Below are 24383 nucleotides of genomic sequence, written 5' to 3'. Positions count from 1 at the left end.
GGCCTGATTAAACATCCAGTGAGGATATGCTGTTTGATTGAATGTCCACTGAAATTAATATTGCTATTGACAGCTACCTCAAATGTACTCCCTGATTTGTCTCACACAGCACTACAGCATCTGCAGCTGTACGACTGAAATTAGACTTAGAAGCACGCCTTGATTTATACATTGGAGGAGCAGCTGCACAGGATTAAACGTTGTATTCTTCGTCTTTTTCTTTTAGGCATCACATTCTGAGACACCCTTACAGTGAATTCTATTATGGTATTATTTGAGCATCTTGGCATCACTGCAAGGCATCCTCGCTGTTGAGAGCATTTTTCTTGACAGCTGAAATGCTCCTGTTTTTTGTGCTTAGTGTTGGGCTTCTCTATAATTTTAAACAGTTTTTTTAATCTAATTTTTTTTTTATTTAACAGGTTTATTTGCATGTGATGCATGTTTATTTATGTGTGATACTTGTGTCTGCCTTTGGCTGGCATGCCTAATGTGAAACCACAAACCAATCTGTCACAGAGACTGTGAGTAGCAATTCAGTTGTTTTTACAATTAAGACAATTAGGAATTTCAGCACAATTGCCAGGATGTCAGACAAACTGAGTTTGGACATCTTATATTCAGTATACTTCACTGCTGTGCAAAACAGTGTACTCACTCAAATTAAATTAAACTAATGTATTCCCTTTATTACAGGTATAATGACTTGAAAATCTAAGAATTTAATCACTCTCACCAAGTTCTTAACAATTTGAAGTCCAATTTGCAGCTCTGTAGCAGAGGCCTTTGTCCTTGAAAATTGCTTTCATTAACTATTGTACCACGTATCTGCCTATCACACAGTCAAAGGGGTGTTAGAGTGGGGCAAATCTCTTTTGTTAGAAAGAAAAATCAGAGTCTCAGTCAGTAGAGATAGTGTATTTTGTCATTTTAAAGGCTTGGTGTTAGCAATTAAGAAACATCTAATTCAGGCTCAAATGCAAGATGAGATGTAAATGAACTGACCAGTATGCAGGTGATAATCCTCGTATTGCTTTTTTTGTTTTCAATGGGATGGCTTTCATCTATAGTAAACATAGTGTTTAAACATGTATGTGCAGGCATATTTCAGATGTTATTTAACTGAAAACTTTGCATTTTGCTTTTTTACTATTTCATACAGTTGTTACCATATTTCACACGAAAAGGAGTGTTGTTGTACTGAATGTCATGGAATCCGTTATAACAGCACTAACTTCCATGTGAGATTGCTTTTATACAACAGTTCTACAACATTATAATGAAGATAGATGATTGGAATGTGAAGCAAGAAGTTATGAGATATGAGAGGCGGGAATTTTCTTGTAGTCATCAGTTTTTTTTGTGATCAGTTTTTTAATTTTTTTTTGACATATTTAAGAAATAAACTGACAATTACAAACAATACACTGAAATGAGAACGTGTCCCAGGGCCAACAAAAATAAATAATATTTTTTACAAATAATAATTAAACAGGGGAAAGACGGGAGGGAGGGAGACAAAACAACACACGCAGAAACAGACACACACAGACAGGCACAAGATAAGGGACCAAACACCTGCACAATTTAGAGGTCTGGGCTGTGGCACGAGGCTACAGCCCAGACCTCACAGAGTCAGAAATTCACCGCCACGTGTAAATCTTGATCACAGACTGAATTTGAATGTTAGCCTCTCTAGCTATGCTTCCCCCCCCTTCTCTTCCTTCTGTATCAATGTCTCATCTGTTGTTGTTATTTGTTTTACATGAGTTGTGTGTTGTGGGACTTAACTTTGGATTAACTATTGATAGGATTTAACATAGTGAAAGGAAGTAGCAATATCCACATGTCCTTTCACTTAGAACGCAGCTTTTTTGATAATGGGTGATCTTTCATTTTTTGTTTGGAATTGTGGTGGAGTGAATGCTCCTCATAAACGACCCAGCACTCTGGGCTTACTAAAAAGAGAAAAGTTGACATTGGATTGTTACAGACGCCGGCCGTTTAGCCAATAGATTCTATCATACAGTTGCTTTCCTAATCAGCGAGCTCAAAAACAATTGTTGGCCATTGTTGTCAAACGGAATCTCCCACTTAAAGTGTTGTCCTCTTGGTCAGATGATACAGGGAGGATTGTGATCTCCACAACAGAATTTGGTGCCAGAAAAATTGCATTTGTGTCAGTTTATGTGCCTAATGTTTTTGATGGCAATTTCTATAATACGCTCACCAATCAAATGCTGGAGTCAATAGACTGTTCTTTATTGTTGGTGCAGATTTCAATGATGTGTGGGAACCAAATATTGATCGGTCGAACAAGAAGGCCGCTAGGGACAAGGATCAGGCTACAAATGCTCTGAAATCATGGGCCAGCAGCTCGGGGCTTATAGATATTTGTCGTACAGATAATCCCACCTGTAGGGACTATTCCTTTTTCTCAGGTAGACATACATCCTTTTCCAGGATAGATTTTCTTTTTGCATCCCCTCAATTATTTCATTCAATTCATGAAGTGCTGTTACTTGTAGTCATGAGTTGACTTAAAGTTGACTTTGTTGTGGGGAGGCTTCGGCACTCTGGCACAACGGACCCCCTTAGGACCTAAAGAAGAGGAGAAAGGAGAGGAACAGAAAGAGGGTGGGAGGGAGGGGCGCAGGAAGCGAGATCGGATAAGATGAGAGGGTTAGGTAGTATTTATAGGAATGCCGGTAGAGGCGTGTTTGAGGTGTGGACCTGCTCCTGAAACTGCTAAGTAGATTGAAAATATATTGAACTGTATACAAGCACAAGAAATGCTTCTTGCCCACTCACATTACTTGGCGACTAACTGTTTTATAATGTTTATTTGACTTACTATCAAACAGTTCTTTGAGGTAGCGTCATCTTTAGTATTTTTACACCACTGGAACAGTTTGTTCCAGATACCATATCACTAAAGATCCATGTAACTACCTTAGCATAGTATGTTCTATAATAATGACAAGGAGGATTCATTGTCACCCAAACAACATCCTGTTAAGTCTTCAACGGTAAAGTTAATCAGAGAAAATACTAGAAATGCAAATGTTTTAAATGTAGCCTGCTGAAAGTATTAACATGTCACAATTTTAGTTTGGTGAACATACTATAATGTGGTTAGTGAATGTACTTTGGTTTCAGAGGGAGTGCCGTTATCAATCATTGATAATGAACATTTGAATTGTCTGCTGTCAGCTTAATGTTGTACAGGAGATTATAGTCCCTCAGCTATTATGTGCACTAATAAGATGTTTTAGTCCAAAGGCAAAATATGTAAATGTGTAATTGTGCAACTGATGTATAGCCTCAAATTATCATGAATTCTGTTTTACAAATGAATCTTGCAGTGCTTCCAAGTAATAATTTATTATGGCATTTTTCCTCTTACTCCAGTCTGTTGCTCCATACCAAAAGAGCAGTGTTGCACTTACTAGAACATGTTTGATTTATAGTTATAGCCTGTGTAGCTCTCAGACAGGAAAGATAAACTCATTTAGAAAAAAAGGAAGTCCTGCTCTCACAGACACAGACAAGGTTAAGAACCCTACTCTGGGCCAGAATGTGGACACTTCGAAATCACAGCTTGAGTCACAATCTAATAAATGATCCAGGTAAAACTGTGAGGCAGCAAGGCTAAGTGTGCAGGAGAAGTAGCTCAAGGACAAAGGAGGCTTACATAGTCTTCTGAAAGCACACCATGATGGGACTTCGTTGTTAAAATGTCATATGGAGGCAATTTGACGTGCGCCGTACAGTAGGGTGGTGTGTGTAATGGCATGTGTTGTCATGACTGTGTGCTTTTATGGTCTTTTCCCTAGGGAGTGGATGGATGTGCTCAGCCCTCCCATTATGACTCCCAGCCAGCGGAAAAGGTCAGGCAACACATGGAACCATTTGGAAGATCTAATCGGAGGTACAATAATCTTAATTTTGGCCCTTCTGACCCCAGACTCCCTTTTATGTCCTTTAAAGTCAGGCAGACAGCAAACAATACAGTGTCTCAACATTAACCACACTAATTGCACAAATGCATAATAACGTCCAACATTCACCTGTGTCAAAGCTTCCACCCAAACACTACACTCAACATGGTGGGAAAGCATGTGACACTGTATCTAATAAAGGGTTAAAACCCATAAGAGTGAAGCTCTGTCCCCCACATAACTCTATAGGTCAAAAGAGACAGGCTCATTACAGGTCTGTACCCGCCCAAGATGCATCGGCAAGGTTAATTGATGAAACCTTTTTCAGTTTACAACATCATTTTTAAACCTCTTACACAATGTGTCTTATAATTAGTTTTCATTATCGTCGCCGAAGTTCTGATTAGATAAAATGTTCCTCCAGGAGCATTCCGTAACCTTTTTAGCATTTAACTGCCTGTCAATTCAACAGCTAAAATCTCACACTTTAAAGTATTGGGGATTACAGGGAATCTCTTTACAGCTTCATAATGTGGTACAGAGAGTGAGTGTCTTAGGTCTAGATTGATGAGAGAAAAAAATGGCAGCGACAGAAAACTTTTAAATCCACCTGAGCCTGAAGGTCACCTTGCCATCCACGCTTCTCATTTTATTCTAGTAACAACTGACAAGAGCAGGCCCTTACTCATGTCTTCATGTCTGGCATGGTTATGCTACGGTACACAGAAAATACAATATACATTTTACATTTACAGTATGTATTTTGTGTCTGTACAAACTTAATTGATTTTAATTACTGTGGCACTTCAATGTAGGTTTTGAATGAATACTATCAAGTGTTGCAGAGTGATCTTCTTGCATTATTACAGGACGGGATGAGTCGGTGAATGAAGAGGAGAAGGAGGATGAGTATTTGAATCTGCTCTATGATCCGTGCCTAAACTGCTATTTCGACCCAAAGACGGGGAAATACTATGAACTAGCTTGACTCAAAGCTTAAGAGGATCAAAATTAATAAATCAGACGTTTTTGACAGGGGATGAATGGCGTCATGAATCTTTTTGAGGCCTAGCTTATTGATCAGCAATGAAAACCCCATTCACAAAAATCCTTCCATGTTGCTGCTTTTGTTTCTGACAAACTATCAGGAGCTTTGTGTCTCATGAATAGTCATGTTAGTTTGTAAGGGAGTGGGAGTGGGGAATACAGTAGATAAACTGAGTAGTTGCCCATTCAGTAGCACATCTGGTAGAAAGTCTTTTCAAAAGTTTTGGCTAGCAAATCAACATGTAAGCGTTTTGAAAGAACATCCTGGAGCTTCCTTTTTACCAAGATGATCATTGGTATTTCATTTTTGCCTGTATATTAATATGAAAGAAAAAGATCATTTTGTTCTTTATCATAATTTGTGAAAAACAGATATCCAAAATATGTTCATGGGTGTATATTGTTTGAATTAAACGAGAACTGAAGTGACGTGTATTTCATGTGTGGATTTTAATCAAAGTGTCCTGGTTGGACAGAGCTTGTACAGTTCTTGACGTAATTTAATAGCCCAACAAGCAAAACATATAAAAGATTATTTATTTTGAATGTATTTGTAATATTTGCCAAAGTTAACAAGTATCCCTTGTTGTAATAATTAGTTGTATTCATATGTTTTTTTTTTTTGAGTAACCAGCAGTAACAACAGACGGGCTGGCAGGTCTTTTTGTCAGTCTTGCCAAAACACTGATCACACCTGATGAGCAGCTGTCACATCATTTTCAGCCTGAGATGAATTGTGGCCTCACAGTGACAGACAAAAAAATGAAACGAAAAGAGGAGAACTAATATTCATTCGTCACATTGTAATTCCAAGTAGTTTGAATCAAACAATAACCCCAACTGGATCAGTGACTTACCATTCAGTTGGCTCAGCGAGCGTACTGGGCCCAGGTCAGAGGGCAACCTTTTTGTCAAATACTAGTAGATGGACAGTGCACAAATATATTGCATGAAATGTGTTTTATTTATGTGTAGTATTCAACATCACACTCTTTTTCCAATCAATAATAGCCAAACTTACCAAAACAAAAACTAAGATATGTCAACCATTTAGAAACAAAAATGAACATTTGAATAAACTTAGATGCCACCATAAACTGGTTCATGAAAGTGCGCCCTGAGGAGGACCCATACTGTATTTAAATGTAATTTTCCCCCTGGGGTTCACATTGTCTTACATACATAGTCTTCTTCTTCTTTTTCTTTAAGCACTGGTCATGGGTTTCACACTGTTGCATTTTAAATTACTCCATCCATCTGTCCATCTTCATCCGCTTATCCGGTATCGGATCGCGGGGGCAGCAGCTCCAGCAGGGGACCCCAAACTTCTTTTCTCGAGCCACATCAACCAGCTCCGACTGGGGGATTCCGAGGCGTTCCCAGGCCAGGTGATATAGATATAATCTCTCCATCTAGTCCTGGGTCTTCCCCGAGGCCTCCTCCCAGCTGGACGTGCCTGGACCACGTCCCTAGGGAGGCGCCCAGGAGGCATCCTTACCAGATGCCCGAACCACCTCAACTGGCTCCTTTCGACGCGAAGGATCAGCGGCTCTACTCCGAGCTCCTCTTGGGTGACTGAGCTTCTCACCCTATCTCTGAGGAAACCCAATGCAGCCGCTTGTACCCTGGATCTCGTTCTTTCGGTCATAACATTAAATTAATGCCCTATCTTAATGTCTGAATTACTGTAGAAATGTATTCATTTTTTTGCTACGAATTTGTAAATGGGCACATTTTTCTGAAAAATAGTCAAACTTCAGGCTTGAGAGTGATTTTTTTAATTTAAAATATGTATTATGTGCAGGAGAAACTTTAAACTTTTATTTTCACTTTATAAAGTCGGGACAAAAAACCCCACAAATGTCACATGACGTTTTTTGAACGGGGGCGTGGAAATACTTCTCAACAGGTGAGGTGAGAGCCACCAGGAAGTAAACAACCATGGCGTTTGACCTAGCGAGGTAACAGTAAGACAGAAAACATTTGTTTTAAAAGATTAAAATTGTCCATTTATTTGGGACTTGATTTTTATCAAATAGGCTATAATGCACTGAGCTTTATTGTTCCATAATGAAAGTAGATTAACCAGGCTCTAAAGTCGCAAGGATGTCATCAGCACAACAGGTAAATATGTGATAACATGGCAAATTAGATCCGTTGAATGCTGTAATGGGCCTGAATTGGTTTGCACGCATAACTTTGAACATGCTAAGTACAAAGAAGTTATTAATATGATCATGGTGTCAGAGTTGCTTGTTATTAAATTCGCAGATGCGGGCCACAACTGCGCCTATTTTTTAGGATATATTTAACGTGAAACAGTTTAAACTTGACGTATAGACCGACAGTATGTGAAAGTGGACATATGTAAATTTGTTCCTTACTTACTGTAGTTATTTAAGGAATCAAACACATGCTAATATCATAGAATAGTAGTATTAAAATGGATGTACTTCGGAGGAGAACAAATACGCTCATTGGCTCTATCTTCTCATTGCACAATTTTACAGATCTGTATGGAATCGTAATGGTTGCCATATTCACTTCACTTCTTGTGCCATAATGCTAAGTGACATATAAATTCATGAACAAGTATTGTAATAATAAAAGGTATAACTAAATGTGTGTTCATGGTGTCTCCACAGACTGCATATGCTCGATGAATTTTATAGAAAGCTACAAATCTGGCATTGAAAGATGCCTTTCATCTGCAACTCAGCACCTCATATAAAGATAAAGTATCATAGGAAATGACACAGGCCAAACAAATTGATATTTCAAAATGATGTGAATATGTTACAAGTGTGGTGTAATCTCATCCTAGTTTCATTGTTTTTCATATCTGACACCTTCTTGAATGTGATTATTTCTTTAATTGAAACATCTTTGGGCTGCGTGAATACTAATTATCACTACAAAGATTAAAGTTCTCACTTTACACCGAACATTACCTATGAATTTATGCATACATCCGGCTTTAAAGATTTTGGCTGCTAGTGATCACAGTTCGGATGTGAATGATCATTTATTGTCAAAATTGTTTTCCTGCTTGGCCCGTGATTCACACCCCTGCTGTTGAGCTTTTGGATCGTACACCAGTGTGATCCATAACACACACGCTGGTCAGCTGTCGTATCTCCTGCCCGTATTTCCTTTTTTTTATCTGATGCACACATCATGAGCTGAGCTGTTAGGTTTATGGTCTCTTTAACAATCCCACTGTTAGATCTTATTGGATTCATTTGTCTTTTTTAGGCCGGGTTAAGGCTTCACCCCGGGATTATTGCATCAGTAGTCTTTGTATCTGTGGCTGCAATAGTTGCTGCTTTATTGATGATCCGAAAATACTGCTTCCCAGTCAAGTAAGCAGACTTTACCAACAAGACTTAACAAGATTATTTCAAAAAAATTAGTGCAGTAAACACGTCACCCCGTTCTGTCACAAAACTTTATTTCAGTGAGACGACATACAGATACTCACAGCTGAAGCGGATGGAGGATCAGGGTTCAGCAGTGACAGAGGGGGAAGGTGGCAGGGAGTCCTGCACAGTTGGAGAGGAGTCAGATGAGGTCAGTGCATCATGGCTTCCCTGACTGTAGCTTTCACTGTCGTGCACCTCACCATACGAGCTGACACAGCTGTAACTTTCCTCATCACTTCACATGTCATTTTGTAACTTCCTTTTTTCCCCTCGTGACAGGACCTTCTGGAATAAATCTTAGACGGGGATGCTGCTGGCCCGACTGGAAAAGAGTCTTTTGGGGATTCATTATGTGCCTTTGGGCTGCAGCTAATGTTAATTTAATGATAGATGAATCATTTGGTCCACAAACTAAAGAAAACAGTAAGAAAATACCCATCACAATTTCCCACAACCCTGATGATGTCTTCAAATGTGCTGTTTTGTCAACAGTCAAAAACCCGCAGCTTTTCAGTTTAATATGTTTTAAAGCGCCCATATTATGCTGATTTTTAGGTTCATAATTGTATATTGAGGTAGTACCAGAATAGGTTTACATGGTTTTATTTTCAAAAAACACCATCCATTTGTTGTACTGCACATTGCTGCAGCTCCTCTTTTCACCCTGTGTGTTGTTTAGCTACAGAGTTAGGCATCACACTTCTATCCCATCTTGGTTGGGAGTCGCACATGGGCAGTAACTAGGAAGGCTACTGTGCAGGGCTGCCAGCTAGAAGCTAGCGTTGCTAGTGGTTAGTCACCTCATTCTCAATGGCAAAAAACAGCTACAACACACACAAGTTCACCCTAATCTACAAAAGAACTACTTACATGTCCCCGGTCTGCAGGTATTCCATGCAAAGTTTGAAGTGCACCCTCGTTTAGAAAAAGTCTCCCGGCTAATCCTGAATTGTACTGACTGAAGTTGGGGAAACAGCTAGCTGATGTGGTATTAGGGACCATTCGGTATTTATGGGATGGACCATTCAATTCAATTTCAATTCAATTTTATTTATAGTATCAATTCATAACAAGAGTTATCTCAAGACACTTTACAGATAGACCACACTCCAGAATTTACAAGGACCCAACAGTTCTAGTAGTTTTCCTCCAGAGCAGCAACAGTGCGACAGTGGCGAGGAAAAACTTCCTTTTAGGCAGAAACCTCGGTCAGACCCAGGCTCTTGGTAGGCGGTGTCTGACGGGCCGGTTGGGGTTAGAATGAAGAGTGGCAATAAAAATAGAAAAAATTAGTAGTTTGTAGAAGTTCTTTGTAGTAGTTCATGGCATAGCAGGACATGGCATAGCAGGACCATTGGAGGTAAACGGGAGGATCATGTCTTTTTATTCTTTATTGAGGGGAGGGTCATACAATTTTTGTTTTCCTGAAAACAGCAAAATTTCAAAGTGATTTGTTAGGTGCATATTTTTTCCATAAAGCTCTCAGTCTCTGCCCCCATCACTACCAGATGGGTCCCGTCTTGTTTAGTCAGCCAGTAGAGACCCTTGCGATTTCCCAAACTGAATAAATCCCACCTGCACATATAAACACAACACTGCTTTGCTAGTTCCATTGTCTTGTAACTAAGACATCTAGTGAAAAAGTATTTTCATTTATTAGCATGATTTCCGCACTGTTGAGTTCAAAAACATCGAACACCGACATACGAAAACATAGCGGACCAGACGCAAACTTTTATTTAAAACTAGAAGCTCACTGACCACAAGCAGCCGGGAGGGCATGAGACGGGAGGGCATGAGACGGAACGTCTCTAGGCTACAGCCATGTACTACAATGTTTTATTGTTTTATTTCATGTGAATACTAGTTTACTAGAGTAGTACCTTAGTATTTGAAGTAATGCAGGACGTGTGTATTTAGTTTCCATGCTTATTGTGTTTCCATAACAATGTTAGTGAGTAAATCTACTGAAATGGCCACCAACAGTGGAGTGGGATGTGTAAGATGAAGAAGCAGAGGTTAAATCATGTATGTCATAGTTGTACAGAAACAGTGTGTACATCTTTGCCAAGCACAAACCAGAACAGATGGAAGATCAATTATTTGTTGGGGAGGGTCATGCTTTTTTCCCAGTCATTTTGGAGGGTCAAAGAAAAGTGTATCATTGGCAAAGGGAGGCTCAAGTCTTTTTTGACAAAGACCCCAAAATTCCTCTGGTAGCCCCTTATTCAGAAAACCATATCTCACTTAAAACACCATGGATGTTGTTGTTTTTTCCAAGTTTGTATGTGTGTGAAAGCACCAGAGACACAAAATAACACCCCAAATCCTAGATTATTTTCATAATATGGGCACTTTAAGACAAAGAAAAGCCACAAATTCTCACATTTTAGAATCTGGGACCAGCAAATGTTTAGCGTTTTTGCTTGAGCAACAACCTAAAAGATTAATCAGTTTTAAAATAGTTGATTTAATGTTCTTATAACTAATTATTCATCAATTAGTGACAGCTGTAATGTGGTTCATGTTTCTGGATCTGTAATCATTGTTTGACTTGAATTCTTATGAGAGTGTTATTTCTTCATGCCTATTGTGAAATATTGAGTTTAATCTGTATTGTTACTCACACTAATGTGTTAACCACATCCTGGAAAGTTTTAAACATCAAAGGCTGACTCAGTCTGTGAAAACAGTTGGATTATTTCTAATGTGACTGTGGAGGGGCTTTTTAAATCTGACAAAATAACTGATGTAGCCGTGTTACACACTGGCATATTGGGAACTGCAGGATCCAGTATTAATTGTTAAAACACAATCAAGACTAAAAGTCAGGATGTCTCAGTCTCTGCTGCAGTTCCCCAATGTTGTGGAAGTGCAAAACTAGTAACTTAGAGTTTTTTTACGGTCCAGCTGTTGAAATCCAGTTGTGAGAAAAGAGGAGGGGATACAATTGTTATGTAGCACTGACAGCAATAAGCTTAGAGAGCAGTTGTAAGTAATGTGGGACTTTCTTTGCCATGGGTTTCACCTCTCAGCCCATTTCTTTTTTTCTTTTTTTTAAGTAGGCCTATCGCTGACTTTTTTGCCCTCCAACCTATATGCTCCTTTATCAAATGACTGGTTATGGGAAAAGGAAACTAGTATGGCTGATCCCACTGGGATTCAACACTCCACTGTCTTTAGTGGTTTATAATCTAGATTAACGGAAGTACATTTCCAGGATAAAGCCCGTCAGCCAGGCGCCGGATGTCACACCTTTTGCTCTGCGTGTGTATTGCAGTTCTCAAAATCCTTTTGCTTCAGGAAACGACAACAAACTTTAATGTAGCAAGCAACGTGCTTAAAGTTTTGAAGACAATTTAAACAAGGCAGGCCTGCTTTGTTCTTTCGGGGCATGATTGTAAATGCTTACAAAGAATATGTTTATCTTACTGGGACATTTTGGGGCCGGTCGCTGTGGACGGAGTAGTCACAGCAATACACTGATAAGAACAAAGTAAGTTTAACCATGTATTCAGCTAATTTAAATAGGTCACGTTACTGTATATTGTTAACAGTTAATTCATTTGAAATGGTATGTGGCATTTTCCACCAAGTTCCAGTTCCTTCCCGAGACCATTTTATTTTGCAGAGTCCCCGTCTCTGCATCCGGAGCTTAACGCCACCCAGGACGATTGTGTTTGGTTTAAAGAAATGCAAACAACCCAGAGTATTTTTTCCGAGAATGTGTGTGTGCTGTAGCCAGACCTCACTCCACAGCGCTGTGGTGATAGGTCTGGCAAAGACAATGCGAGTCTATGTAAAATGCTGTGGAATGCAAATGCATGATTCATTCTTGTATAATAAAGTCTGCAATATCTATTTAAAAATGACAAATCAAAATGTAAACAAACTGTTATTACTTGATATTGTTGGCACATTAATTTACATGAGATTAAAGAACAAGAGCACTATACTTTGCTTACAGTAAATGTGGTTAAATAAGCCTCAAATTCACATTTTTGCAGCATTATTTCACAAGCAATGTAATGAAAGCATATAATTGGCAGATGTTGCATTACAAAGAATGGACACGTTTTTTATTCATTTAGTATTATCATCCAATGATGAAATCAGCAGTTGCATCACATGGAGATTTGATATTTCACACATTTCAAACAGCCTAGTTGATTTGCAGCTAAACCTAGTCACACGAAGCTATCTACCAGTTCAGTTCACTTTGAAATATATTTCCCTTTTCATGCTGACATTAACTCAGTTGAAGTAAATTTGCTGTAGATTCCACTAACCCTTTAATGGACTTCTAGGCTGAGTGCTGTTGACATTTATTTTAATGGCTACACAAACGTGAAAATGTGAACATCAGTGTCACAGAATGCTGCTGACATCTCAAAATGATTAATCAGAAAGTCCCTTTACTGTGATTTAGCTTTTAATTTGTGTTTGTGATCAAGAAACGAAGCTATAGAATCAATCTGTTCTGGTTTAAAGTTGTTTTACTGCAGATTTTGCAAACATCTCATGAAAGGGTTTGTTCCACTGCACAGTTACTGATGATGGTTTTGCATATACAAATTCTGGTGTACATTTTTGAAATGTGGGTTATTAAATATATGCATTCTGTGGACTGGCTGATTGTCGCCGTTCTGTCATAACCTGCACACTTTTTCTATCGCTTTTCTGAAAAGCTTCTCTGCTTATTTTTAAAATTAAATATTTTATTATTTCTGTGGACATGCAGACTGTTTACACAAAAGTAACAAAACATGTATATTTGTTTCTAAAATGTTATGTAGTCATATGGTTCTTTGAATGAATAATGGTCCTCTTATGGTACACATAGACCCTCTGCTGGTTCTCTTTAGTATTACACCATCCCTTACATAACACTAACAGCCCTCTGGTATCTGTATTTTGTGAACTACTGGACCACTACAGACGTGTGGCCAGTGGCAAGGTTTGGGTGGATGAGGGGAAAAGTTTTAACAAGAGTTTTTAGGGGTCAGACAGAATAATATTTCATGGCATTTATTGTATCTCTTATGCACCTTATGATGTGCACCCATAGATTGTATAATAAGTGTGCACACTTACTATAAATATAATACATGCTTTCAAGTTTTGTCCTTTAATTTTCTAAGGAAACTCAATTTTTTACATTCAAAGATGGACCACTGACAGGGCAGCACTCGCCCTGCCTTAGTGTGGAAGTTAGGTCAATTAATGAATTTACATTTAAATGTAAAGGAGTTTATGGTGCCAGCGTTTTAGAGGAGCCCTTTTTCAAAATCAGTTTTTGTTACTTTTTCTGTTTGTTTTATGCTCATGTGGTGCACTGAAGCGGTTATATTAAATACATTTTAATTTTTTCTTTTTTTAAATGGCTAAGCAGAGGCTTTATTTCCCTAATTCGCTACCCAACTTTTTATTGATGGAAATTATGATCTGGCCACAGTAACTTTAATACCAGTCATTACACCAGTGCATTACAGTCTGCAGGGAAATGCTATTTTAGTTTGGACCCCTCAAGCCAGGTGAAAACTTGGACTCAGCTACTGTTCAACAATGCAAATGCTTACTGACACAAGGGCTTGGCCACAGGGATTATCATGCCTTTCACCATTTGAACGTCTGAGATGACTAATTATTGTGCAAACAGTGTTGTCCATCCATCAAAAAATGGACTTTAATGCCTTTACAAATACACCATATTGGCCTATTTATGTTGAGTTATTGTAATAACTCTAACTCCTCTTTGCCAGGCTTCCTTTGAAAAATAAGTTTCAATCTTATTGTCATTTCCCTGTATATAAACACGTTAAAACAAGGTTAAAATGTTGTTTTGTAAATATGTATAAACATTTTTTCTTTGTATATTTTTTTAATTTTGCGTTTGTGCCTATTTCATGCTTATATGCTTGCTTTTAGTGAGTTTTCTTTATTTCTTTCTGTAGCAGTTTTGTATGTCAGCAGCTTTATACCACACATCACATGGGATTTATTAAAATGTACATACAAATAGAAAAATTATAAATTTCCCATGGATTCTTTAAAAAAAAAAAATCACGTATCCAATTGGAAACATGAAGCTTGTGGCCTTATTTTTCTTCTTCTGCTTTTTGTGTCATTTCCTCTCCAGGTTTCAGATGCTTGTTTTCAAAACAGCTAAACACAAAGTAACAGTATCTATTACTGCTGTCAATGTCCTGCATTTGACATTGTAAAAGAGAGAAACTTGATCATCTAGCTCTCGGTGGGTGTGCGTGTAATTCCACATCCTGGTTTGTGTGTAGCACAAGAAGGAGGAGAGCTGACAATTCTTGTTTTTTTGCATAAGTAAACACCTTTCCCTCAAGGCATGCTTGTGTGAATTATCAGGTAGTGTGTTCACAGATGTGATTGCACCAAAGCTCTGTTGTGTCTACAATACTTCTTGTTGACAGGAAATACTTCAATTCAAAGGTATCAGCTCTTCCTTTCAGGAACTGAAAGCTCTCTGATTTATCGCAGCTATGAGATGTCAAGGTGAGATTTCACTTTCTTTAAAAAACGTTTTGGTTGCATGTCTGGCAAACTTCATACTGCATCTACTCTTTGTGGTTGACAGCGGTTTTGCACCTTGCTGTTGTAATTGTCGTCATTACCTGGCTAATCACCATCAATTCATTCGATATACAGAAGAAAGCAAGACATATTCTTGGTGAGCTTATTTCTACTTCTTACATCATATCTCCTGAGCTACCCTCCTCTAAGTCTGTTTTATTTACCACAACTTAATTCTTTAATTTTACTTCAGGGTTTAATGTAAAAGATCAAATCACGCTGAAATTCAAAACAGGTAAATAAAACCATGAAAGAAGTCATCTTTCTAACATTAAATGACTTCCACATTTATTGTATGTGTGATTTCCTGCCAGATCAGAAGTACTTTTGTACGTATTTCAGCTACAACAATACCTGAGCCAAAATGCAGCCTCTCCGGAGTCTGTCCACCTGACCATTTTGCTTTACGCATCAGCAGTGGAGCAGCGAATGTTGTTGGACCAAAGATCTGTTTTGATGGTAAAATGTGCGTATTTGGTAGTACCTGAATTAACTAAAGATGGAAATGTGTGTGACTGTGTGAAACTCACCCTTGCTGGTATCTCAACAGCATTATGAGCCATGTGTTAAATAATGTGGGACCAGGACTGAACATTGTGGTGCTAAATGGTGAGTAAACATGTAATCTGACTGATGTTTAGTAGTGTACTGATAGTGATTTGAACTTTGCTAAAGATTCTAATTGTTAACAGTTTTGAACTTGGAAACAGCAGCTCTTAGAACAATCTCACCTAAAGCTGCATTAATTAGCCGTTCTGGAGCTTTTGATCATATGACATGATCTTCATCAGCAGATGAATTGAGGGAAACGTCCTTAAAGTGCTCATAAAAATAACATTTTAACTTCTTAGCTTTTATAATGATGGAAAAAAACTCAATCTTTTTGGTCAGTTTTTTGTTGTTGTTTTGTCCCCACCTCAGGTGAAAATGGAATAATGGAAAAATGTGGCTACCTTAATATGGAAATTGGAAGTAAGAGCTTATTTAATCTTTTAAAATTGTTTTCAATGTAAAGGTTTATTTAAACCCTAAAATGATGTTGTTGGTTTTTTTGTTTTTAACTTCTCTAACAAAAGACCCAGAAGACATCCTGTTGTACCTGAAGGAGATAAAATCTGGAATGATTGTCTTGGTGGCCTCATTTGATGATGTGGCAACAAAGTAAGTCCAAATGTCAATGATTCAACAGCAAAGAAATGATTTTGCATCACACAACATGACCCCTTTCTACTACTTTGTGGCAGAATGACAAAAGAAATGACGGAGGTGTTCGTCAGCATGGGGAGCACTTTGATCAAGTCTGTGAAACACAGAGATAGCTGGGTGTTTGCTGGAAGAGCAGGGGCAGAAAACAGAAGCCTCTTTGAGAAGGTTAGTGAGCCTGTTCTATTTGTGTCAGAAAAGACCATCTGTTTAAAAGCTATGCTAAAAGTAAGAAAGCTAAATAATAGATTTCTTCTTTCCTGTTCACCTGTCAGCTTGCTGTTAATGATGAGAAAACCAACATTTATGAAAGTTGGCCGGAAATGGTCGAGGTGGGCGGCTGTTTACCAAGGACCCAAACTGAAGGACATAAACCTTAAAGGACCTTTGTGATGAAGAGGAGAACATGACTTATTTAAGACTTCTCTGGAAAAAAGGATGACTCTCCCAATAGTTTAACACTCTTCTGAAACTCAGAACTCATCTTCTTGGACTTACTGTAATATATATCTAAAATGATATGTCTGTGTTACTCTACTTTGTATTTTTACCACTGCTGTCAATTCATCGGGGAAGATGGTTCCTTCCTCTGTTGCTCTTTCTGACATTTCTGAGTTTTTCTTTATCCCAAATCAAAGGCCTAAGGATTTTGTACAGAATGTAAAGACGTCTGAGGCAAGGTTGTCATTGTGATTCTTTGATTCTGGGCTATTTAATTTCTTATACTGCACTGTAACTTTTATTCTTGTTTTATCTGTTTTTATTTTTTTTACTGTTTGTTTTAACTGCTTTTGTGTAAAGCACTTTGAATTGCCCTGTTGCTGAAATGTGCTGTACCTTGCCTTGCCCATGGACAAAAATGGACTGGACTGGGCTAGTGCTGTTGATAGTAGCCTCATGGAACATGTAAAAACAATGTTTAAAGAATTTAAATAAATTGAAACATCTGACACATTGACTTTGAGCTAACAGAATACTGTTACTATTGTTGCTGAACTATGAAATAGTGGAACGGTTTTGTCCCTCTGGGATAAAACCAACAAAACTATGCTTCCAGGTAGGTGGAGGATGCATTCATCATTTAATTATCTTTGAAGACCAGGTGCTCAAGTTGTTTCCTGTCTGCCATCTTGTATCTCATATTTCTCACTTTTTGCTTTAATTTTCATTTGTAGCACATTTATTAGATACTATTCCATTTCAGTACCAGGACCTTTACTTCAGTAAAAGTACAGATACAACCGTGTAAAAACACTCCATTACAAGTACAGAATTACACCCGCATTAAAAATCCTACGTATGTAAAATTACTGAAGTATATCAGTGTAACAATGTGTATTTAGCATTTTACTGTTGTAGCTGGTCAAGGTGGTGCTAGTTTTAACTAATTTACTTACAGTTCAGTAGTTCAGTTTAATGGTTTGGGTGAGGCCCCCCTCCAAAGGGACACAAGGTAAATATGAGGAGTCTTGATATAAGTAATGGGAGAGAAAAAAAAGTACTGATTCACAAATTTTGATTGACTTTTTGGACTTTTTTAACATAGCTTTTGTTTTTTGTGAAATATTTGATAATTTGACATCTCTGGGTCTCGAGCAGTTACTGGAAATGTGACTTTTAAAAGGGGTCACAAAGCAAAAAGGTTGGGAACCACTGGTTTAATTTTTAACAATGCAGTGTACTTTATATGCAGTACTTCAATGCATGTACTTAGTTACCTTGTACCAGTACTGTGCATCAAATATACTTCCAGCACTGTTGGCCGGTTCTCCAGAGTTTGTCTTCCACTTGGTTGCTGCTTCCCTGGGAGAATCATCATTGGTCCAAATACAGAACAGTTCCCTCACTCTGGTGTTCTTGGCTGCTGACTGAGTGGGGGGGGGAGGGGGGGTAACCTCAAATTATTACTGCAACTCTGTCCACTGTGAGCCCAGGAGGTGTTTGTGTGCAGAAACTAAAGCTGGATTCATACTGAGGACATGGGAGTCACCCATGGAAAGAAGGTAAATTGGTTGATTTTTGTACTTCTGTATTTCTCTATGAGACGCAACACAAGTAGCATTACTTAAATCATGCTAAGATAACCCAGCAGAAGCATCTATGTGGCAAAAATACTTTATTGGCATGCATTGTGTGTTTTAGAATGAGTTAAAAGACTGGAAGAGAATTAAAAACTCAACTGTTGCAGGGTGTTCTGTGTTATAAGTGATGAATACAATGCCTTTTCTTGATCACATTTAAGCTTTTGTTTGGCAGAACTTTATAGTTTTCAGTGTTTGTCTGTCACTGTTAGGTCTACCTTTTATTTTTCAAAAACAGCAAGTGCTTGAACCAAACAGGTCTTTATCCTGTGAAAAAGCCTTGCCAGGAGAGTGGGCCTTGGAGAGTGTTTACCCCGTCACATCCAATTAATTCTTCTTCACACAATGTTTGAGCTTGAGCCAAACAGCATGCCTCTTCCCTAAACTACCAAACCGTATCCAGTAGCAGAGCTGCCATTAATAAACCTCTCTAGATTGTACTTCTTTCACATTCTGATGATTTACTGTCATTTTGTTTAAACTTTACTTGGTTTAAACATTGAATGCAGGTCTTTGAACACATTACATGATGCTACTACATTGGTTTTGGGTCTGCATGTATATGATGCAGCTGAATTTCAACTAATGCCAAGGCCATACAACAAACATCATGTAACATGGATCAAAATGTAACTGTAACTGAGGGTGCTCAGAGCAAAAGTATAGTCTGTCACAAGTGTTCATCAAACAACAAAATAGCAGCATAAAAGAATCCCTTCATCTAGCAGTCCAGTCTGAGTCCAACGGGGGGAATAACTCTGGTCTCAACTATTCATTCTGCTCTAACTCCAGCAAATGAGAATCTCAGTGGGAATCAAAAACGTGTTTTGTTTGATCCTTGTCATTAATGAGGTGGCAGCCCTCCACCTCACCAGTAAGGGCACTCGCTTCACTGGAGAGCTGACACTTCATTTGTCTGTCAGCATCATAATACTGCTTTGTGCTGCTTGCTGCCATTTGCAAGAAACTGTGTTGGTGACCCAACTGAGAGATTTATATGCTATTGTGTGTCACCATTTGTGTCACACTACTCCTACACACTTTATAATTATACATGTATATTGAAATGAATACAGCATCATAGTGACAAGTTGGTAATAGCTATAAGATATATTCTATTCTATTTGACATGTCAATGACCTTTTTTGTTGACAGAGAGATCTCCAACATTCTACAGAGACACACCTGAAGGGGTCTGGTGAGAAATGTATTTATCAATATAATCATAACGAAATGGGGGCAAGTTGTTTGACAGTTTTTGTGTGTTTGTGTGACTCAGGAAAGAAACTGTGCAGTGGTATGTGCTCACAGTTGTATTTGCTGCCATTGTCATTGATTCTGTCATTAAAGAGTAAAAAGGTCAGCCCAAATTTGTTAAGTCAATAGACGGTTATGTAGCTCTCAATAAACCATTTCATCCATTCAAAATATCCTTGGAAAGGAACTTACTTGGAACGTATGTACATTCAAACGTTGTTTAGTTGTGCAACAGAAAACTCAGATTGGACACATAACTCTCTGGATTTACACTGCAGTGATTTGAGGAGCAGTTAACCATACTCCTCATAAATCCAGTTTAAAATTTCAACACAAAGAAAGCGGAAGGTACTAGACATCTGGCCGAACAGAGTGACATCCGGTGAAATTTCAGGTTACCCAAAGCAATCCCGGAAGTGGAACGCAGCTTTTGGTGGCTAATGTTTGCTAACGTTAGCAAACATTCCACAGATTATGCTCTGTAACTAGCTGCGGTTACATACGTTGCATTGACAATATTTTTTCAACCCAATTAAAATCATTCTGATTAGAGATTACAATTTAACTGATTACATGGACGCCAAATAAAGTGATCTGATAAAGTATGCTTTTACATGACTCAAAACATTTATTCAGAACATCACTTCTTTTACTCAGTAGTAGTAGTCCCGCCAAATGTGAAACATCTAACCTGCTGAAGATATACTTGAAGAAGAAGAAGAAGAAAAGTTTTTAACTTTATTTTGTTCACTGGATTCCGGCTTTGTTCATCTTTTCCAAAACTCGTTTATTTGAGCGTTGCGATTGATGAGGCGCAACAAACCTCACATATTTTAAAGTGCTCATATGCTTGTTGGCTTTTTCCCCTTTCCTTTATTGTGTTATATACTTATGCACGTTATAGGTTTACAAAGTGATAAAGCCCAAAACCCACCCCAAAGGCACTTACCATCTCCAACAGAAAACACAGTTCACAAACGGCTCCAAACCGCTCTATTTGAATTCAGCCTTTACTTTTGTGACATACGGATTGTTGTAATGCTCGCATAGCTGCTAGCGTGGCACGCCCTCATCTGCTTCTGACTGGCTAGTAATACACAGAGTGAAAACAGGATCTACAGCAATGTTTAATACAACACAAATATGGTGTTTTTTTAATTTTATTAAACCATGTAAACCTATTCTGATATTACCTCTAAATACAATTATGAACCCGAAAATTAGCATAATATGAGCACTTTAAGGTCTTCCACAAAAACAGCCACAGACCAGTTCTGTTTAACCGCCATGTTTCTGTCCCTCCAGCAATGTCACCTCATTATCCATGTGAGACAAGCATGCACTGAAAGAATGCATTTACTCCAACCAGAAAGAAACAATCACATGAAGCTTTTATAAAAGTTGTTATTATTATTAGTTATTAGGCGCTAATATTTTCCTTTGGAATTAATCAACCAAAATTTACACAACCCCTCTTAAAACCAAAAACTCCGTCCGATCGTGCTAGATGGGGCCGGTCTCTTTCAACTGAGGTGGTTGCGTGAGGCATTTTTTTCTGATTGGACTATTATTCTAATTGTTAATAATGGAATATTAGGGTCTAAACACCTGACATTTATTAATCCCAAAATACACACATGTGAAATAATAGACCTGCATTGATAATTGAGAAGAAATGTTCTGATGGCATAGCAGGCACTCCAAGTAGTGCTCAAGGGTACCTTTCCACCAGTCCACACTAACTGGGTCATGCTGGACTTGAACTTGCAATCCACTTTCCAAGGTCCGAGGTGCTCCCAAAAGATTGCTATGGAGTCATTTCTGTCAAGGTCACTGTAGGTTGTTGTGACACTACTCAGTAAAACTGCACTTTTGTTATTTTTTGCTTCTGTACATGGTTGCACACCAAGGTTCAAGGTTCACCAAAGTCATGTCATCCATAGACTTCCAAAGGTCTCAGTATCAGGGAGAACACTGTAAATACATGCACAGAAGACAGCTTTGCTGAGTGTACCTTCCTGTGTGTGAATTCATGTGAGCCTTTTCTCAGTCAGAAAAAACAAACATGTTTTAGTCCGACTGATGAGCAGATCTAACATGTATACTACCACTCCACCATATTCCCATGATTAAGATACTGTCAAATAAGAGTATTAAAAAAAAAAAATAGTAATAATCTTGACTTAAAGTTTATATTGACCTTGGACATAGCAGTTTGGTTAAAAATGGTTAGCTCAAGGTTGATTTACTGGACATTTTTGTAGCGTTCAGCTGCATCTGATGTCAATCATAAACTGATAGAGTTTGCTTAGTTGTCAAGTAAATTATGAGTTATGGGGGTTTGTCGTGACTTCTGTCTCTGTTCAAATATGGTCTCTGGTGTCAGAGGTGGATTGCGTCTGTTATCTTTCAGCAGAGTCACTCAAAGATGCTGCAGTAACAACACTAAAAACGTATCCAGCTGTAATGGTGAAAGTTTAATTTGTAAGAATGATGACTACTTTTTTTCTTTAGCCTCAGTAATGCAGACACACAAAATTGAACAGCAAGACCGACACTCAAAGCCTCAGGTTCCTCCGTCCCAACAACACAGTGTGGAGGAGAGCAGTAATCTCATCAGACCGCAAAAACCTCTCAATCCTGTAACAGCCTCCAAGAGTCACCAGGAGCTCCATAAAGAACTGCGGATGACCCACAAGAGGTTGGAAAGACACACAGCCACTCAAACAGTCTCTCCTCCCTTTCATTGTTTATTTAAAGTCCTTCTGTGTTCCTGTCAGGAGAGTGTCTCAAGACGGAAAGACTGAACTCCAGAAGGCTTTAGAAAAGAGGAGATGGGAACAAAGGATGAAGGCGAGCAGGGATCAGGAAGAGGCAAAGAAGAACAGATCACCACTTCATCAGGAACTGTTGAAAAGACAACAGAGGCTAGAAAAGGTTTGCAGAGCGCATGCTCTTTTTGAAACTTTTTTTACTAAGGATCTTTTCACATGATCTGACTCAAAAAATCATCAAAGATCTATTCTGAGAGCATACATTACTATGTCATATAAAAAAGCTCACAGAAGATTGACATTGGTGGGCTATGTGGAGCATCATGGGGTTCTGCAGTCAACCAGTGGAGGGCAGTGTAGACTTAATTTCAGACACTGCTGTCCTGTCTGGGTTCCTACAAGAAGAAAAAAACATTGATCTGTTGGACTCTATACTTGCATTGTTGACTTCTGAATGTTGTTGTTACATGAACTAAAAGACAGTACAGAAAGATGTATATATATTTTTTTTATTTACAAACCATTTATAAATAATTGCCTAGGTTTAAGAACTATGGATTGTGTGGATCTTCCAGGCCTTTAATTTGAGGGGATTAGCTCCAAACGTAGACATTCATAAAATAGCTTGTGAAAATGCGGCTTGTTTACTGTGGCTACACATCTGAGCTCCACATTTTTTTGGGGTATATTTTTATTTATTTTTTTACATTTTCTCCACAGCTGGAAAGAGAAAAAGGACAACAGCGAGAGGGGCCAGAGTTCCTCCGAGTCAAAGAGAGGCTGAGAAGAACAACAGTGTTAGATGTAGGAGGAAAAATCGTGTGACAGTTATGATTTGTGATTGTATGTGCATGTTTTGTGTCAGCACAATGGACTGTTGGTAATGACTGATTGGACAGAGAGACTGATCTCTTGAGGGCTTTGAAAAAACACAAAAGATCAAAAAACTGCACAACAAATAGATATTCAGCAGTCATAATGAAAACAACAATCAGTTACGGTGAATTAAGACATTTGGCAGCCAATCGTCCAAGTGATCAGCTGAGCAAAGGTGCAAGAGCTTAACGGAGGAGTCAGTATTTTCTGTTAGAAATCAAAGTGTACATGTATGAAAAATGAAATAATGATTCAGCTTGAGTTACACCATAAAGTCTACATGGCTGAATTAGAGTGCTGGATCGTGATGTAGACAGTGATGACAGCTGAATGTGTCTCGGATGATTTATACAGCAGCTGTAGATGTATCATGCCACATTCTATTTTCTTCCCTAACAACGCAAACAAAATTCTCATCGTGATAAGTGTTACTATTTTGTTACATGCTTTCTGTGTGTCTGTAATTATATGTCTTGCTACTGTTTTCCCAATACTCAACAAGACACTTATTTTTCTAATCAGGAGTGAGAAGTTTAGTGTGTAATTTTGGGGTATTCACTTTTCCCTGCACGTCATTGTTTTACACATCCATTTTAGGTCTGTTTTATGTTGTTGGGAAGTGTAGTATCATCAGTATACTAATCATGTATGTTTGTCTGATGTCAACACTGAGCAAATGTAATTCTGAGAAAACTATTGTGTCCTTTGTGTGACCTTCAATAACTGTTCCATTTAAAAAAGATTCAACATGGACAACATGAAATTAGTATGTTGAAATATTTTATAATGACAAACGAGTGTATTTCCACATTGATGAAACATGTGGGCAAAACAAAACTGTGAAAACAGTAAAAAGTCATAAACATCAGGTTCTTGTGAACATTTATTTGTTAATGAATGACAAGAGGTGAGGATTTCTTTTAGAAAATAATAGAACCTAAATCTTAGTATGAATAATGATCATTACATTGTGTATACCCGAAGAATAAAGCTGATATTTATCTTTAAAATCGTGTATCTCTAGGAATAATCATTAACATCTAGCTATATATATTGCAATACAATCCATGATCATAATTTATTGTGGTAATTCTTTTGAGGCTGTAGTTTACAAAGTTGCTATTTGGGTTGCGTTACATTCTACGTGTGTTCATTGTTTGTGTCTTTGAAATCCCTGGT

The 24383-nt window shown here is 38.1% G+C and overlaps 3 protein-coding genes across 7 annotated transcripts in view; all 3 read left to right on the top strand.

The window, feature by feature from the left end:
• The window catches only part of cfap20dc (CFAP20 domain containing), a 34025-nt gene extending 28664 nt beyond the window's left edge, over window positions 1-5361 (top strand). For both annotated transcript variants that reach the window (XM_032514308.1, XM_032514307.1), the window contains exons 16-17: window positions 3837-3931; window positions 4811-5361. In XM_032514308.1, coding sequence (XP_032370199.1) covers window positions 3837-3931; window positions 4811-4929 — 214 coding nt within the window. In that variant the 3' untranslated portion in view covers window positions 4930-5361. The remainder of the gene's footprint in view (window positions 1-3836; window positions 3932-4810) is intronic.
• Window positions 5362-14681: 9320 nt separating this feature from the next.
• On the top strand, window positions 14682-17070 carry si:dkeyp-67f1.2 (protein FAM3C). Its single transcript, XM_032514653.1, has 9 exons — window positions 14682-14935; window positions 15018-15110; window positions 15207-15248; window positions 15356-15479; window positions 15564-15622; window positions 15935-15985; window positions 16090-16174; window positions 16258-16384; window positions 16492-17070. Exons 1-9 carry the CDS (start codon window positions 14923-14925, stop codon window positions 16594-16596), a joined length of 699 nt encoding a protein of 232 aa, XP_032370544.1. The 5' UTR covers window positions 14682-14922; the 3' UTR covers window positions 16597-17070.
• Window positions 17071-18039: 969 nt separating this feature from the next.
• On the top strand, window positions 18040-24214 carry LOC116688550 (actin-associated protein FAM107A). 4 transcript variants are annotated; one of them, XM_032514656.1, is made up of 5 exons: window positions 18040-18219; window positions 19453-19495; window positions 22069-22255; window positions 22335-22491; window positions 23049-23642. In XM_032514656.1, exons 1-5 carry the CDS (start codon window positions 18196-18198, stop codon window positions 23151-23153), a joined length of 516 nt encoding a protein of 171 aa, XP_032370547.1. In that variant the 5' UTR covers window positions 18040-18195; the 3' UTR covers window positions 23154-23642. The 4 variants fall into 4 exon arrangements, with proteins under 4 accessions (XP_032370547.1, XP_032370545.1, XP_032370548.1 ...); XM_032514654.1 differs by having other exon boundaries at window positions 18102-18219; window positions 19453-19504; XM_032514657.1 differs by having other exon boundaries at window positions 18122-18219; window positions 19453-19490; window positions 23049-24214.
• The last annotated feature ends 169 nt before the right edge of the window (window positions 24215-24383 follow it).

This window comes from Etheostoma spectabile, chromosome 4 (genome assembly GCF_008692095.1).
Source record: "Etheostoma spectabile isolate EspeVRDwgs_2016 chromosome 4, UIUC_Espe_1.0, whole genome shotgun sequence".
Lineage (NCBI taxonomy): Eukaryota > Metazoa > Chordata > Actinopteri > Perciformes > Percidae > Etheostoma > Etheostoma spectabile.
Note: the sequence above shows the minus strand (reverse complement) of the source record. Positions and strands in the feature narration are given on the sequence as shown.